Source organism: Mustelus asterias, unplaced genomic scaffold, assembly GCF_964213995.1.
Source record: "Mustelus asterias unplaced genomic scaffold, sMusAst1.hap1.1 HAP1_SCAFFOLD_1114, whole genome shotgun sequence".
Taxonomy (NCBI): Eukaryota; Metazoa; Chordata; class Chondrichthyes; order Carcharhiniformes; family Triakidae; genus Mustelus; species Mustelus asterias.
In genome coordinates, this window is record NW_027591059.1 from 42,101 (window position 1) to 59,053 (window position 16,953).

General features: G+C 45.3%; 1 protein-coding gene across 1 annotated transcript in view; it reads left to right on the forward strand.

The window, feature by feature from the left end:
* Positions 1-16,953, forward strand: part of LOC144487902 (uncharacterized) — a 99,092-nt gene that overhangs the window by 39,416 nt on the left and 42,723 nt on the right. Inside the window, exon 5 of the mRNA XM_078205953.1 lies at positions 5,676-5,746. Coding sequence (XP_078062079.1) covers positions 5,676-5,746 — 71 coding nt within the window. The remainder of the gene's footprint in view (positions 1-5,675; positions 5,747-16,953) is intronic.

Genomic DNA, 16,953 nt, shown 5'->3' on the forward strand with positions numbered 1-16,953 from the left:
CATCTAAATATTAGTCTGTGAAAACAGTGCAATATAGGGGAAGTAGAAATAAGGTTGTTAGAACACTAAACTCTATATAAGCCATATCATATTTTTACACTCTGATATGCTGCAGTGGTATTTGAGGAAGAGCAGCCTGGTTAGAGTCTGAGTGCTGGTGAGATATGGATTCTGACCTAAGTAGCCTTCGCATGCTAAATAAACTATTTCTACCTGTTGAGCTTTGTGCTGTTCCTGACACATGGATGGAGCTTGCAAGCCAACAAAAAACCTGCAAAATAAAATTGTCATTTATTAAGTTGGGTAGACCATTACTTCTACCATCAGGCTGACTATATATCCCATCGAAAATGACAATTGATTTACTGAGGCCAGCACTGGTGCAGTATAACTGCCCTCGTGTCCGTCTTAATTGCCACTCTGTGACTTTGAATGAGTGGGATTGAAGTAGATGGGAGCGAGGAGGTTATATACCATTAACTAGGGGAGGCAGTGGTATAGTGGTATTGTCGTTGGACTAATAATCCAGAGACCCAGGGTATGCTTTGCGGACCCGGGTTCGAATTCTACCATGGCAGATGGGGAAATCTGAATTCAGTAAAAATCTGGAATTGAAAGTCTAAGGATGACCATTGTTGATTGTTGTAAAAACCCATTTGGTTCACTAATGTCCTTTTAGGCAAGGAAATCCTTACCCGGTCTGGCCTACATGTGACTCCAGAGCCACAGCAATGTGGTTGACTCTCAACTACCCTCTGAAATGGCCGAGCAAGCCACTCAATTCAATTAGCGATGGACAATAAATGCTGGCCCAGCCAGTGATGCCCACATCCCTTGAATGAATAAAATAACCTCTCCCCGTTTCTGTAATAGCAGTGTTGATGCAGGAGAGAGAGTTGAGTGGGAGGAGGTGAAATCCTGATGCCGACTAGGAATATAGACAGCTAAAAGACGTCACTCAACTAGAAACTCTTCAGTTGGGATTGGTCTGCATTCTGTATTATTGGAAGTTCAAGATAATCTATCAGTTTCTGCCCTATAATTCATTTGTGGCTGTAAGTTTACCACACTGCTGTAATTGAGCCTGTAATTTCTTTTGGAAATTAGATTTTTTTTTCTGCGTTGCTTGTATGAGAGGGAAACTAACCAGTGCTTTCCCGTCTCTTTGTAGCATTGCAGAAAGATCAGTAGGAACTCCAAATAATTATAGCTGGCCTGTGATATTGATTTATGCTTTGTTTATTACTTTTCCCCATGATTGTGCAAGGTGTACTGTTATAGTATAAAACATCTGAGCCTTGCTGAAATCCTGATCTAATTGTTCCATTCAGTCCACCATCTCTCTTCAGTTCAGTGAAGTTAATTAATAGGTCTATAGTTTTGGCCATAGTGGGGCTGATTAATCTGCAGGGCTAAAGTAATTTCTCGGTGATCGATTATCTTTCTACGGCTCGCACCTTGACATCTGACACTTTTCAGGAGTTTAAATAGAAGGGGGAGTTTTTGTAGTGTGAAATTTCAGGTTCTTAAAGGGGAAATGGTTTGAATTGATATGGTGTCTTTCTGGTTGCAAGGAAACCCCAAACTACTTTACAGACAGCTAGTTTTGAAATGTGGTCAACATGGTCTTAGAGGCAAACGTGTTTGCCACTTTGTGCATGCTGTTAGGAATGGGAGATGACTAAGTAATTTATATTTGTATTGTGTGTATTAGAAATAAGGTGTAAGGTTAATTTGTGTTCCTACACACATTGAATACAGGAGCTGGGATGTCTTGTTGAAGATGTACGAGACATTGGTAAGGCCATACTTGGAATACTGTGTGCAATTCTGGTCACCCTATTATAGAAAGGATATTATTAAACTAGCAAGAGTGCAGAAAAGATTTACTAGGATGCTACCGGGATTTGATGGATTGAGTTATAAGGAGAGGCTGAATAGACTGGGACTTTTTAAATCTGGAGCGTAGGAGGCTGAGGGGTGACCTTATAGAGGTCTATAAAATAATGAGGGGCATAGACAAAGTAGATAGTCAATATCTTTTCCCAAAGGTAGGGGAGTCTAAAACTAGAGGGCATAGGTTTAAGGTGAGAGGGGAGAGATACAAAAGTGTCCAGAGGGGCAATTTTTTCACAGAGTGGTGGAGAGTGTCTGGAACAAGCTGCCAGAGGTAGTAGTAGAGGCGGGTATAATTTTATCTTTTATAAAGCATTTAGATAGTTACATGGGTACGATGGGTATAGAGTGATATGGGCCAAATGCGGGCAATTGGGATTAGCTTGGGGGTTTTTTAAAAAAAAGGGCGGCATGGACAAGTTGGGCCGAAGGGCCTGTTTCCATGCTGTAAACCTCTGACTCTTTGACTTGTGTGCTAAGAAAGGGTTAAAACTTTGGTTTATTTTCATGTGCCCGCATCTCTACAAATGTGAGTTTCACTTTAAACCTTATCTGCATTGTAATTAAGGTTTACAACGTAAAAGCTATTAGAGGTTTGAAAAAAACTATGCTGTTGCTTAGCAACCAGAGATTCACACTGAACAGCCGAAGCATTTTGAGTTCACCCAGATCACCCAGAAGCAACATGCTTTTCACAGAAGCTGCTAGTGCAGGCAGGACAATTCAACAGTGCAGGAAACAAGTCCCAGAAGCTCAAGGACACCTAGAAATCAGGGGATGAGAATTCCAGGAAATTAAAGTTTATTTATTTTATTTGTTTATTAGTCTCAAGCGAGGCTTATATTGCAATGAAGTTGCTGTGAAATTCCCCTAGTCGCCACAGTCCGGCGTCTGTTCGGGTCAATGCACCCTAGCCAGCATGTCTTTCAGTCTGGGAGGAAACTGGAGCACCCGGAGGAAACCCACGCAGACGTGGGGAGAACGTGCAAACTCCGCACAGACAGTGACCCAAGCCGGGAATCAAACTTGGGACCCTGGCGCTGTGAGGCAGCAGTGCTAACCACTGTGCCACCATGCCGCCCACAAATTTAAAGGAATAAAGAACAGAAATATGGAAAAAAAAAAGGTTCTGTTCAATGAAGTCAGGAGCAGAGAGAGAGAGAGACAGGCTCCCAGTTAAAGATAGCTGCAAGATACAGACCTGGAGAAGTCAGCTGGTGAGAAGCCAGCCACCTGAAGTAAACCTAAAGCTGGTGGCATCTTAATACAGCTTGTGAAGCAGTGGTATTCTGTTGGTGTGGCTGGTACCTGAAAGATTGTGTGGAAGCTTGAGTACACGTGGCGTCTCAGGGCAGAGGAATATTGAAAGGAGGTGTTCAAATCCTGGATGTGGATCCTTGCTGAAGACATCTGAGAGAAAGCATTTTTGGGAGAAGATTCCAAGCATTTTCTTTGAGAGAGGGGAGTTTGGAGAGCCTCAGTGAGAGCAGTTCCAACGAGACCAGTTGAAACAAACATCTGAGGGGACTTGATGAAAAATCCATAGACGTTGTATTGAGTGGCATCTGTCACAAGGTTTCAGAGTGTGGTGTGTCTGACCACATTTTGTTTATTGCTTTACATGGACTGTGCACTTACTGAGAACATTGTAACTTGTGTTATCCTTACAAAGCTGTATATATCTGTGAAAGTACAGCTAGGGTGAAGGACCCCATTGTTTAATAAATCTTTTATTCTTCTGCTAAAAGTTTATTGGCAGCCATGTGACTCAGTTCGTCCACGTCTCAAAACAATAAATAACAGTTAGGACCTGTCCTATCAAACGGGGTTCCACTCTAGACTTGACTGACCAGTAAATACCATCAGCTGGGATCGTACAATGGCAAGATCCAACAGGCAGATGATTTGTTGACATGTTTTAGTGGTGTTAATTCAGTGACGAATGTTGACCAGGATACCACTTTTTAGCACTGTCAGAGTAATAGTTGGGTGCAGTTGTCGCATTCTCCTGTCAATGTTGTGCTTGCTGAGCTACACTGGCTCCGAACCAAGCAACATCTTGAAAACAAGGTTGAGAATATTAAAGTTAAATCCCCCGTGGCCTTGTCCTGCCCTGTCTTCCAATCCTGTGACCGTCTGGTATATCTGCCTTCCTCTAGTTCTGGCCTCCTTGTGCATTCCCGATTATAATTGCTTTCAGTTGCCGAGGCCCCAAGTCTGGAATTCCCTCCCTACGCCCCACCACCCCTCCGTGTTGCTTTTCCCCTTTAAGGTGCTCCTTAAAACCTGCCTTTTGACCAAGCTTTTGGTCATCTGTCCTTTTGTGGCTCGGCATCCTACTTTGTTTTATAATGCTGCTATAAAGCACCCACGGGTATTTCATTATATTAAGGCGCTACACAAATATTTGTTGGCAAAGATCCTGATGAGAATCACAGAATGGTTACGGACAGAAGGAGGCTATTCAGCTTGTCGAGTTCGTGCCAGCTCTCTGCAAGAGCAGTCTAGCTAATTCGCTCCCCTACCTTGAATTTCTTTCCCTTCAGATGCTTATCCAATTCTCTTTTAAAAGCTATGATTTTAAAAGCTTTCACTGTCCTTTAGTCAGTGCATTCCTCATCCTAACCACCTGCTGCATAACAATAATTTTCCTCCCGTTGCTGTGGTTCTTTTGTCAATCACCTGAAATGTATGTCCTCTATTTCCCAACCCTTCCACCAAAGGGGAGAGTTGCTTGCTATGTACTCTGTCTAGGCCCCTTATAATTTGAGCTACACTATCAAATCTCCTCCCAGCCTTTTCTCAAAGGAGAACAGCTTCAGCGTCTCTGATTTTTCCATACAACTGAAGTCCCCCGTCCCTGGAACCTTCCTCATAAATCTTTTTGGCACCGTGTCTGAAGCCTTCATGACCGTTTCAAAATGCATTGCTCAGAATTGGGCACAGTACTCTAGTTGAGGCCGATCCAGTGCTTTATAAAAGGTTCATCGTTAGCTCTTTGCTTTTGTACCCCACACCTATTTATAAATCCTGTGTAGCAATTACTGACTCACTGAGATGGAGGACCCGTTTTATGATGGGAGAGGTGCTGACTAAACAGGGATTGAAGTGATAGTCAACAGGGTGTACAGTCGTAGTTTGGAGGGTGCATCAGGATGCAGTAAAATTGTTGGGTCAGCTGTTTTCTTTGTTATTTTAAGCTTTCCACAAAGTAGAAACACAAAAGTGTCACTGAGGGGGGGGGGGGGGGGGGGGGGGGGGGGATAGATGACAAATCAACCCCAGAAGTATATTCTCATCAGAAAAGTTGTGGAAAAAATACAGCAAATCTGACCCCTGCAGTAAAGAGCTAAACTTAAGAGCAACTCAAGTAAAGTTTATTTAGTTATTAGTCACAAGTAAGGCTTACATTAATACTGCAATGAAGTTACTGTGAAGTTCCCCTAGTCGCCACACTCTGGCGCCTGTTCGGGTCAATGCGCCCTAACCAGCACGTCTTTCAGACTGTGGGAGGAAACTGGAGCGCCCGGAGGAAAACCCACACGGACATGGGTAGTATGTGCAAAATGCACACAGACAGTGACCCAAGCCGGGAATCGAACCCGGGTCCCTGTCGCTGTGAGGCAGCAGTGCTAACCACTGTGCCACCGCGCTGCCCACAGTGTTAAGGTCTGGAGTGAAAGTGATTTAAGGGAGGGCTCGATGAAGAAAATTTATATGGATGAAGTTTGGAATGGCCCCTTTCTTTTAATCTCGTTGACTCTTTATTTCTGTTGCAGGCGGAATCTGAGGATTTTACCCGAGATGAACACAATGACGCAACGGAATCTCCCATCGAAGAGAGCAAGCAGTGAGTAATGAATAATCAGGGTGGCTGTATTGTCTGCTGGATAATTACAATTCATTTACCACCAAGCTGCCTCTGAAGAAAGGCGTCGTCTCTTTAGGTAGTTTCAGTCTGTGCCAGCATAAACGATTGATGCCATGAGTGTTTGTGGCCGGGGTTGTTGTTTACCTTTGGTTCTGAGCCGTTGAGGCTCTCAGTCCAACGGTATGGACTAACAGTGGGAATTTACATTGCTGGCCGGTGTGTACCTTCACTGCCCCACCACCAGCCTCGGGGAGGATTTACAGTCAGAATTCAGCATGTAACTTTACAGCAGTTGTTCATGATAAATATGATATATTAGAAACACAGAAACAGAATATAAGAGCAGGAGTAGGCTGTGTGGCCTTTCAAGCCTTCTCTGCCATTCACATAATCATGGCTGATCTTCTCTCTCAATGCCATGTTCCTGCGCTCTCTCCATACCCCTTGACGCCTTTAGAGTCTAGAAATCTAAATATTTCCTTCCTTAAATATATTCAGTGATTTTGGTCTCCACAATCTTCTGTGGTCGAGAATTCTCCAGATTCATCACGCTTTTGAGTGAAGAAATTACTCCTAACCTCAGTCCTAAAAGATGTACTCCTTATCCTCAAACTATGACCCCTAGTTTTAAACTCTTCTCCCCTCCCCCCCCCAATGAATTGCCCCCCACTCCCTCATGAATTGCTCCTCACCTCCGTCCTAAAAGGCCACCATACCATTTGCCTTCTTTACTGTCAGCTGTACCCGGGCACTTGCTTTCAGTGACTGATGCACGATGTTCCTTTCATAAACCTGTGCTGACTTTGTCTAATCCTGTTGATTAGGATCCTTTATAATAGACTAGCATTTTCCCTACTACTGACGTTAGGCTTAGCAGGTCTGTAATTCCCTGTTACTCCCTCCCTCCTTTTTTAAATAGCGGGAACGTAGAAAGAGAAGTAGGTCGTTTACCATCAAACCTGTTCCACCATTTGTGGCGCATCTCTACTCTAACTCCATCCAGATCAAACAAAAACCTCAGTGGAAATTCACAGAAAAGCATATTCACGGGATCAATATGATAGAATAAAATTTATCTATATTTGAAGGTTGCAGAATGGAGTACACACATTAAAGATTATTTAAATCATAAGGTCAATCACTCAGTTTGAATTTATAAAATTCATTTATGGGAAGTGGGCATCGCTGGCCAAGCTAGCATTTATTGCCCATCCCTAATTACCCTGGAAGTGGTGGTGATGAGCTACCTTAGTGGTTTACAGCATGGAAACAGGCCCTTCGGCCCAACTTGTCCATGCTGCCCTTTTTGTTTTAAACCCCGAAGCTAGTCCCAATTGCCCGCATTTGGCCCATATCCCTCTATACCCATCTTACCCATGTAACTGTCTAAATGCTTTATAAAAGACAAAATTGTACCCGTCTCCACTACTACCTCTGGCAGCTTGTTCCAGACACTTGCCACCCTCTGTGTGGTGGGGGGGGTGGTTCTTGAACTGCTGCAGTCTATGTGGTCTCGATACACCCACAGTGCGGTTAGGGACGTAGTTCAAGAATTCTGACCCAGCAACAATGAAGGAACGTTGAAATATTGCCAAGTAAGGATGGTGAGTGGCTTGGAGGGGAACTTGCAGGTGGTGGTGTTCCCATGAAGTCTGCAGCCCTTGTCCTTCTAGATGGTAGTGGTCGTGGGTTTGGAAGGCGCTGCCTGAGGAACCGGATTGAGTTTCTGCAGTGCATCTTGTAGATGGTACACACTGCTGCCACTGTTCGCTAGTAGTGGTGGGAGGGGTGAAAATTTGTTGATGGGGTGCCAATCAATTGGGCCACTTTGTCCAGGCTGGTGTTAAGCTTTTGGAGTGTTGTGGGCGATGCACTCATCCGGACAAATGGAGTGTATTCAATCACACTTCTGACTTATCCCTTGTAGATGGTGGACAGGCTTTTGGAAGGCAGGAGTTGAGTTACTTGCCACAAGATTCCTAGCCTCTGACCTGCTTTTGTAGCCACAGTATTTATATGGCTAGTCCAGTTCAGTTCCTGGTCCATGGTAACCACAGGATGTTGATAGTGGGGAATTCAGTGAAAGTCAAGGGGAAATGGTTAGATTCTCTCATTGGAGATGGTCATTGCTTGACACTTGAGTGGCTTTGCTACATTTGGGCATGGACACGGCCGGCAACAGTGCATCCCTCCCCGATGAGCTCAACACATTCTACACCCGTTTTGAGCAAGAAGTCAACGAGGGAAGTGTTCCACCCTGGAAGGCTCGGCCGAACCGGTTTCCGAGGTCACTGTCGCAGATGCCAGATCGGCTGCCTTGCAAGTTAAGCCACGGAAAGCGACAGGTCCAGATGGGGTACCCGGATGAGCACCCCAATCCTGCACAGACAGCTGCCGGGGCTATTCGAAGATATTTTTAACCTCCCCTTACACCAATCTGAAGTCCCTACCTGCTTCAAGAAGACGACAGTCATCCCTGTACCAAAGAAAAGCCAGGCAGCGTGCCTTAATGACTACCGTCCGGTGGCTCTGATATCCATCATTATGAAGTACTTCGAAAGGTTAGTCACGGCACAAATCAACTCTGGTCTCCCAGATTGCCTGGACCCAGCACAGTTTGCCTATCACCACAACAGGTCTGCAGCGGATGCCATCTCCCTGGCCTTACACTCAACCGTGGAGCACCTGGATGTCAAACTTCTATTTATTGACTGCAGCTCAGCCTTCAACACCATTATCCCAACAAAACTCATCTCCAAACTCTGTGGCCTAGGGCTTGGCTCCTCCCTCTGACCGGATCCTAGACTTGCTAACCCACAAACCGCAATCAGTAAGGATAAAAATAACAAGCCTTCCATGATTATCCTCAACACTGGTGCCCCACAATGGAAGTGCCCCTTACTATACTCCTTATACATTATGACTGTGTGGCCAAATTCCCCTCCAATTCCATTTTCAGGTTTGCTGATGACACCACCGTAGTGGGTCGGATCTCAAACAATGACGAGACGGAATACAGGAAAGAGATAGAGAATCTGGTGAAATGGTGCGATAACAATCTCCTCATTGTCAGTAAAACGAAGGAGATGATCATCGACTTCAAGAAGCGTAGTGGAGGACATGCCCCTGTCTACATCAACCATGACACTTTAAGAAAGTCCTCTACTTTCTCAGGACGCTAAGGAAATTCGGCATGTCTGCTACAACTCACCAATTTTTACAGATGCACCATAAAAAACATCCTTTACGGATGTATCTCAGCTTGGTATGGCTCCTGCTGTGACTAAGAAGACAAGAAATTACAAAGGGTTGTGAACGAAGCCCAGTCAGTCACGCAAACCAGCCTCCCATCCATTGACTCCATTTACACTTTCCACTGTCTCGCGAAAGCAGCCAGCATAATTAAGGACCCCACGCACCCCGGACATTCTCTCTTCCATTGGGGAAAAAGATGCAAATGTTTGAGGTCACGTACCAACCGACTTGAGAATAGCTTCTTCCCTGCTGCCATCAGACTTTTTGAATGAACCTACACACCCTATCTGTAACTGCAACACTGTATTCTGCACACTCTCCTTTCCTTCTCCCCTATATACTCTATGAACTGTGTGTTTTGTCTGTATAGTGCGCAAGAAACAATATCACTGTATTCCAATACATAGAATCCCCAGAGTGCAGAAGGAGGCCATTCAGCCCATCGAACCTGCACCGACAACAATCCCACCCAAACCTTACTCCCCATAACCCCATGTATTTACCCTGCTAATCCCCCTGACACTGGGGGGCAGTTTATCACGGCCAATCCACCTAACCTGCACATCTTTGGACTGTGGGAAGAAACGGGAGCACCCAGAGAAAACCCATACAGACACGGGGAGAATGTGCAAACTCCATACAGACAGTGACCCAAGGTCGGAATTGAATCCAGGTCCCTGGCATTGTGAGGAACCAGGAGCGCTCCTCGTCACAATGGATGTCTCAGCACTCTACACCAGCATCCCCCATGACGATGGCATTGCTGCAACGGCCTCAGTGCTCAGCGCCAACAACTGCCAGTTTCCAGATGCAATTTTACATCTCATCCGCTTCATCCTGGACCACAATATCTTCACCTTCAACAACCAGTTCTTCATCCAGACACACGGAACAGCCATGGGGACCAAATTTGCACCTCAATATGCCAACATCTTCATGCACAGGTTCGAACAAGACTTCTTCACCGCACGGGACCTTCAACCGGTGCTATACACTAGATACATCGATGACATTTTCTTCCTTTGGACTCATGGTGAACAATCACTGAAACAACTCTATGATGACATCAACAAGTTCCATCCCACCATCAGGCTCACCATAGACTACTCTCCGGAATCGGTTGCATTCTTGGACACGCGCATCTCCATTAAGGACGGTCACCTCAGCACCTCACTGTACCGCAAGCCCACGGATAACCTCACGATGCTCCACTTCTCCAGCTTCCACCCTAAACACGTTAAAGAAGCCATCCCCTACGGACAAGCCCTCCGTATACACAGGATCTGCTCGGATGAGGAGGATCGCAACAGACACCTCCAGACGCTGAAAGATGCCCTCATAAGAACAGGATATGGCGCTAGACTCATTGATCAACAGTTCCAACGCGCCACAGCGAAAAACCGCACCGACCTCCTCAGAAGACAAACACGGGACACAGTGGACAGAGTACCCTTCGTTGTCCAGTACTTCCCCGGAGCGGAGAAGCTACGGCATCTCCTCCGGAGCCTTCAACATGTCATTGATGAAGACGAACATCTCGCCAAGGCCATCCCCACACCCCCACTTCTTGCCTTCAAACAACCGCACAACCTCAAACAGACCATTGTCCGCAGCAAACTACCCAGCCTTCAGGAGAACAGTGACCAAGACACCACACAACCCTGCCACAGCAACCTCTGCAAGACGTGCCGGATCATCGACACAGATGCCATCATCTCACGTGAGAACACCATCCACCAGGTACACGGTACATACTCTTGCAACTCGGCCAACGTTGTCTACCTGATACGCTGCAAGAAAGGATGTCCCGAGGCATGGTACATTGGGGAAACTATGCAGACGCTGCGACAACGGATGAATGAACACCGCTCGACAATCACCAGGCAAGACTGTTCTCTTCCTGTTGGGGAGCACTTCAGCGGTCACGGGCATTCGGCCTCTGATATTCGGGTAAGCGTTCTCCAAGGCGGCCTTCGCGACACACGACAGCGCAGAGTCGCGGAGCAGAAACTGATAGCCAGGTTCCGCACACACAAGGACGGCCTCAACCGGGATATTGGGTTTATGTCACACTATTTCACATAAATATTTCTGCTTTTTTCCTCCTGAGTCTTTATCATGCGATCCTAGAATCAGAATTTATGTCACACTATTTGTAACTCCCACAGTTGCGTGGACCTGCAGAGTTTCACTGGCTGTCTTGTCTGGAGACAATACACATCTTTTTAGCCTGTCTTGATGCTCTCTCCACTCCCATTGTTTTGTTTCTTAAAGACTGGATTAGTTGTAAGTATTCGCATTCCAACCATTATTCATGTAAATTGAGTCTGTGTCTTATAAGTTCTGTTTGTGAACAGAATTCCCACTCACCTGAAGAAGGGGCTCAGAGCCTCGAAAGCTTGTGTGGCTTTTGCTACCAAATAAACCTGTTGGACTTTAACCTGGTGTTGTTAAACTTCTTATTGTGAGGCAGCAGTGCTAACCACTGTGCCACCCAATGTGACGAACCAAATCAGAACTGCTTCAGCATCTGAGGAGTCGCGAATGGTGCAGTCATCAGTGAATATTCCCGCTTTTGACCTTATGATTAAGGAAGGTTATTGAAGCGGCTGAGGATGGTGGGCCTAGGATACTACACTACAGTGATGTGCTGGAGCTGAGATGATTGACCTCTAACTGCCGCAATCCTTTTCCTTTGTGCCAGGTATGACTCCAACCAGTTTTTCCCCTGATTCCCTGTGACTCCAGTTTTGCCAGCGCTCCTTGATGCCACGCTCAGTCAGCCTTGATGTCAAGGGCAGTCGCTCTCATCTCACCTCAACTCTTCTCCCTTTTGTGCAACCTCAACTTTGTATCGCCTAGTCTTGATTTATCTAGTCTTTCTGTACTCGGGGTAAATCTCAAGTAACTTTACCTTCAGGGAGTGCTCATTTCCTCAGACGTATAGATCAGCGAAAAGGCATGAAGACCCATTGCCTTGAAGGGGTAGAGCTGGGCCTGCGTAATGCTTATGGCCTCGTGACCGATTGTCCTGGGGCATCGTTGGCTGGTGCAGTTGTCTGACTGAAGGCCCTGTGCATTTCTCAGGGCAAGCTGAACACGGGCAAGTTCTTTCCTCCAATTCCCCGTCTCCCCTGGATGCAGTGAAAGACCTGATCTGGAGCTTCTGAGAGTTTTTCAATTATGCTGTTGTTTCCTGCCAATGCCAGTCCCTGTCATGTGCTGATGCTCCATAAGACATAGGAGCAGAATTAGGCCACTCGGCCCATCGAGTCTGCTCTGCCATTCAATCATGGCTGATATTTTTCTCATCCCCATTCTCCTGCCCATTCCCCATAACCCCTGATGCCCTTATTAATCAAGAACCTATCTATCTCTGTCTTAAAGACACTCAATGACCTGGCCTCCACAGCCTTTTGCGGCAAAGAGTTCCACAGATTCACCACCCTCTGGCTGAAGAAATTCCTCCTCATCTCTGTTTTGAAGGATCGTCCCTTTAGCCTGAGGTTGTGCCCTCTGGTTCTAGTTTTTCCTACTAGTGGAAACATCCCCTCCACATCCACTCTGTCCAGCCCTCATCTTTCAACGAGTACAGACCCAGAGTCCTCAACCGCTCCCTGGACCTGGATAAAAGCAGTGAGCTTGTGGGTGCACTATTTTCGTTTGGTACTGAAGGAACCTTGGAATATCTACTCCCTCTATTGTGGACAACTTTGTTGACACGCATTGATTTTTCCAGTGGGTTACTTTGTCTTGCAAACTGCCTCCTGGACCCCTCCAAGATGTAATTCCCTCCGACTGATTTTGCCTGTTTGTGTAAAGTTTTATCTCAAAACAGAATCTCGGAATTATCTGTGTATTTGGAACTCTTGATTGTTGTGGATACGTATGCTGAATTAGCATTAGTTCAGAGGCAGCACTGGCTAACAGTTATGTTTCTAAAGCACCAATTCCCAGTTGTACAGTAAAGCAGCACTTTTTCCATTTGAGTGCAGAGGGATTGACGAGAAAGTAGTTGCTTGATTTCGAACCTCCTGCCTACCCAAGATTCTGTCCAGTCCAGCTGTTTAATCTAAATTAATTATACCAAGCGCTAGTGTGTGATGTAGCAGCCCATACTGTATAAAATGCAATAGCTTGCCTCAACAGTGCAAGGTGACAAGGAAAGGATTTTGTATATCGTCTACTAAGAAAATCTGTGTGGGTGTGCAGATAAAGTGAATTGACATAGGCATTGACTGAATTTGAAAAATGCTGAGAAGTCCAAAACCTAACATTTGAAAAGAACAAGACGGTTAATATTTCCAACAAGGGGTCTGTGCTCAAAATATTAGCTTTTTGCCCCCTCAAAGTATTGGTGAACTGTCTGCGTGTAGTCAACAATTTCTGTTTTGCTTCCATTTACCAGCATTTGTATTTTTCCTTGATTTATCTCTATGGTTTTTGTATGGTTTTATTGAGATTTTTTTTGGCACTGCTTGCTGAGTTTTATCCCTCCCTTTCCTCTGCTCAAAAATAGGGGAATTGTGTGACTCACTCTCTCTCAAAGACAAGGGGGAAATATTTATAGGGTTTTCACGTTGGGGACAGAAGTGCAGGAACTACAGCTAATTGGGAAGTGAACAGGAGAAAAAATTGCCTTCAGTAAACCTGTTATGCTAGTGCAATGTTGGCTAAAATGGATGACTGAATTCTCATGTGTACAGTGCCTTGGATCACATTGGTGAGGCCACAGATGTTTCCTTGTTAGATGAGATATTAAAAGTCAGGAGTGTTTAAAATGTAAGTTTTGGCAGCTGAGATTAAAACATTAATTGAGGCAGTAACGAGTAAAATGTTATACTGGTGTTGTGTCTTGTATATTAAAGCAAACTGCCATATCTCTGTGTTTTATAAAGTCAGATGAAAGGTGTAGTTCAGAGTGGTCATTTGACCATCATACCAAGTCTTTGAAATAGCTATCCAATTAGTCCCAATAATCCTGCAGATTTTCCCTCTTCTCAGATTTATCTGATCCCTTCTGACTATTGCTATTAAACTTGCTTATACCATCCTTTTAGTGCGTTCCAGATCATTATAACTTATAGTCAGTGTTTTCTCATCTTGCTTCGAGTTATTTTGCCAATTATCATTGGTGTAAATTTCTGCTCCGATAGACAACACTACTATGGGGGAGAAGGAATTGCATAGAACTTGGCAGTAGTTAAACTTGAGGAGGAAACCTAAACTCAAGGCCATAAAAATAAGATGGTCACTGATAAATCAGAAAAAGAATTCATCAGCAGCTTTTACCAGAGGTTTGGAGTTCATAGAATCATAGAACCTTACAGTTCAGAAGGCCATTTGGCCCATCGAATCTGCACCGACCACAATCCCACCCAGGCCCTATCCCCGTAACCCCATGCATTTACCCTAGCTAGTCCCCCTGACACTAAGAACAATTTAGCACAGCCAATCCACCTAACTTGCACATCTTTGGGATATGGGAGGAAACCGGAGCACCTGGAGGAAACCCATGCAGACACGGGGAGAACGTGCAGACTCCAGGCAGACAGTCACCCGAGGCCAGAATCGAACCCCGGGCCCCTGGCACTGGTGAGGCAGCAGTGCTAACCACTGTGGCAGCGTGCCACCCTTCTGAATGAAGTCGGTCCTCCTTTCAGATGTATTTGAGAAATCCAGTTGAGAAAAAAAATTGAAGGGTGTGTTAATAGGATTATAAGGCGGCAGTGGGGAAGTTTGTGTGGAGATTAAATACTGGCGTAGTCCAGTTGGACTGAATGGCTTTTTATGCTGTATAATCGATTTTAAATCTGTGTTCTCTGATTACTGACTCTCCTAGCACTGCTGCGTGTGTGAAGAACTGTAGCACAAACCAATATCTGAATTTTTATTGATGTAGATGGCTGCTCCAGTGGGTAACACTGCTCTGAGGGAACGGTGGGTAATTATGTAGCACGGATAATCAAACTTTTGAGCTGCCCATTTGAAACTTCCGAAGTTTCTATCTGTCCTGGCCCTTTTTTATTATGTTCATGCCAGCCCTGATGAAGAGTACAGCCACCCACAGTAGGTGCTGTGCATTGCCAGTATCTTTTTATTCCAGATTTTTTGTTCTCCTGTTTAGCAGAACTTGTTTGGTCACATCTGATCAACGCGGACGGAAGAAGTATTCAACTTGGGATTCTCGGATGTCTTGCGGTTAACTGATTGACGGATGAATCTATTACTGTCTAGTAACAAGTAGTGTTTGTGTAGTTGCTGAGGATGAAATTATTTGCAAATTGATCAGTATTGTTCACTTGTCACCTCGTTTAATTACCTACGTGAGAAAGAAGTAGCTAATATATGAAACACTTTGATAAGCAGCCAGTCTGGTTTGGAGGAAATTCACCTGATTACACCCTCAATTTCCATCAGCTGCTTTGCAGGCTGCATTTGACAAAACTCTTCCTCTGTCCATACCCAAGAGGTCAGCGCTATGGGAGGATTACTGTTGAAGTGTTTAAAAGCTTTGTCAGAGTCCCAGGCTATTGTACCACGCAGTAATCACTGACCAGACTCAGATTTTGAAGGAGCTTGAGCAAGATCTCCCATTTTTTAATGTAGGACAGCTGGCTCTAATTCAGCCTCTGTGAAATGCATCTTCCCGTGCCCTTTGAGCATTCCGAAGGGACTGCTGCCTCGATGACATCCTGCACCGCTCCTCCATCACTCCTTCCTCTTCCTGCTGTACCTTCCCGTGCGCGCGCACAGGAGTCCTTTTATCTCCTACGGTCTCCATGCTCTTTGCAGCAGAAATGCCATTTGTACTTTCAATCTGTATTTGAATAGAATAGAATCCCTACAGTGCAAAGGAGGCCATTCGGCCCATCAAATCTACACTAACCACAATCCCACCCAGGCCCTATCCCCATAACCCCATGCATTTACCCTCGTTAGTCCCCCTGACACTCGGGGAGATTTTGCTCAAGCGCATCAAGCTCCTTCAGAGTCTGAGTCTGGCTTGTGATTACTGCGTGGTACAATAGCCTGGGACTCTGACAAAGCTTTTAAATGCTTCAACAGTAATCCTTCCATAGCGCTGACCTCATAGATATGGACAGAGGAAGAGTTTTGTCAAATGCAGCCTGAAAAGCACTAAGGGGCAATGTAGCATGGCCAGTCCACTTAACCCTTTGGACTGTGGGAGGAAATCAGAGCGCCCGGAGGAAACCCGCGCAGACACGAGGAGAACGTGCAGACTCCACACAGCCAGTGACCCATGCTGGGAATCGAACCCCCCCCCCCCGGCGCTGTGAGGCAGCAGCGCTAACCACTGTGCCACCATGTTGCCCGTGCTAATGATGCGCTCTTCTGTACTTTGGGAAGACCAGATGCAGACTGGGTGTCTACTTTGCTGAACACCTCTCTTCATTCAGCAAACATGGCCTTGAGACTTTGGTCACCTTTTGTTTGAATTCTCCATCCCATTCCCACTCTCGTCTTTCAGGTCAGGGACTTGACAGCCTACTGGAGTTCCACAATTTAAGATCGTAATCACTCTCCCTGTTTTTTTTGCACTGCAGTTGTTGTTAATGAGCATCCTGCTAATTTCAAACTTCTGTTGGGCACTGTTCACAGATCCGTAAATTTCTACAAGAGAGAAGAGAAATTAAAAACTAAACAACTACCTGACTGAACTGTCTTTTGCCAATAGAAATGAATAAAACAGTTTTAAAGAGAGGTGATAGGGGAGTGGTATTAACAGCACAGTTTAAATGCAGGGGGCCCACTTAAAGATTTCTGCATTCTTTTGAACTTTTCACTTACACAGCGAGGTTGCTCTACAAACAGTATACTGGTGTTAGTGCTTTCATAACTGGGCCACAGTGATTCCGTTTGTACGAGATTATCATCAATGGCCAACCTCTGCTGAAATACTGCAACTT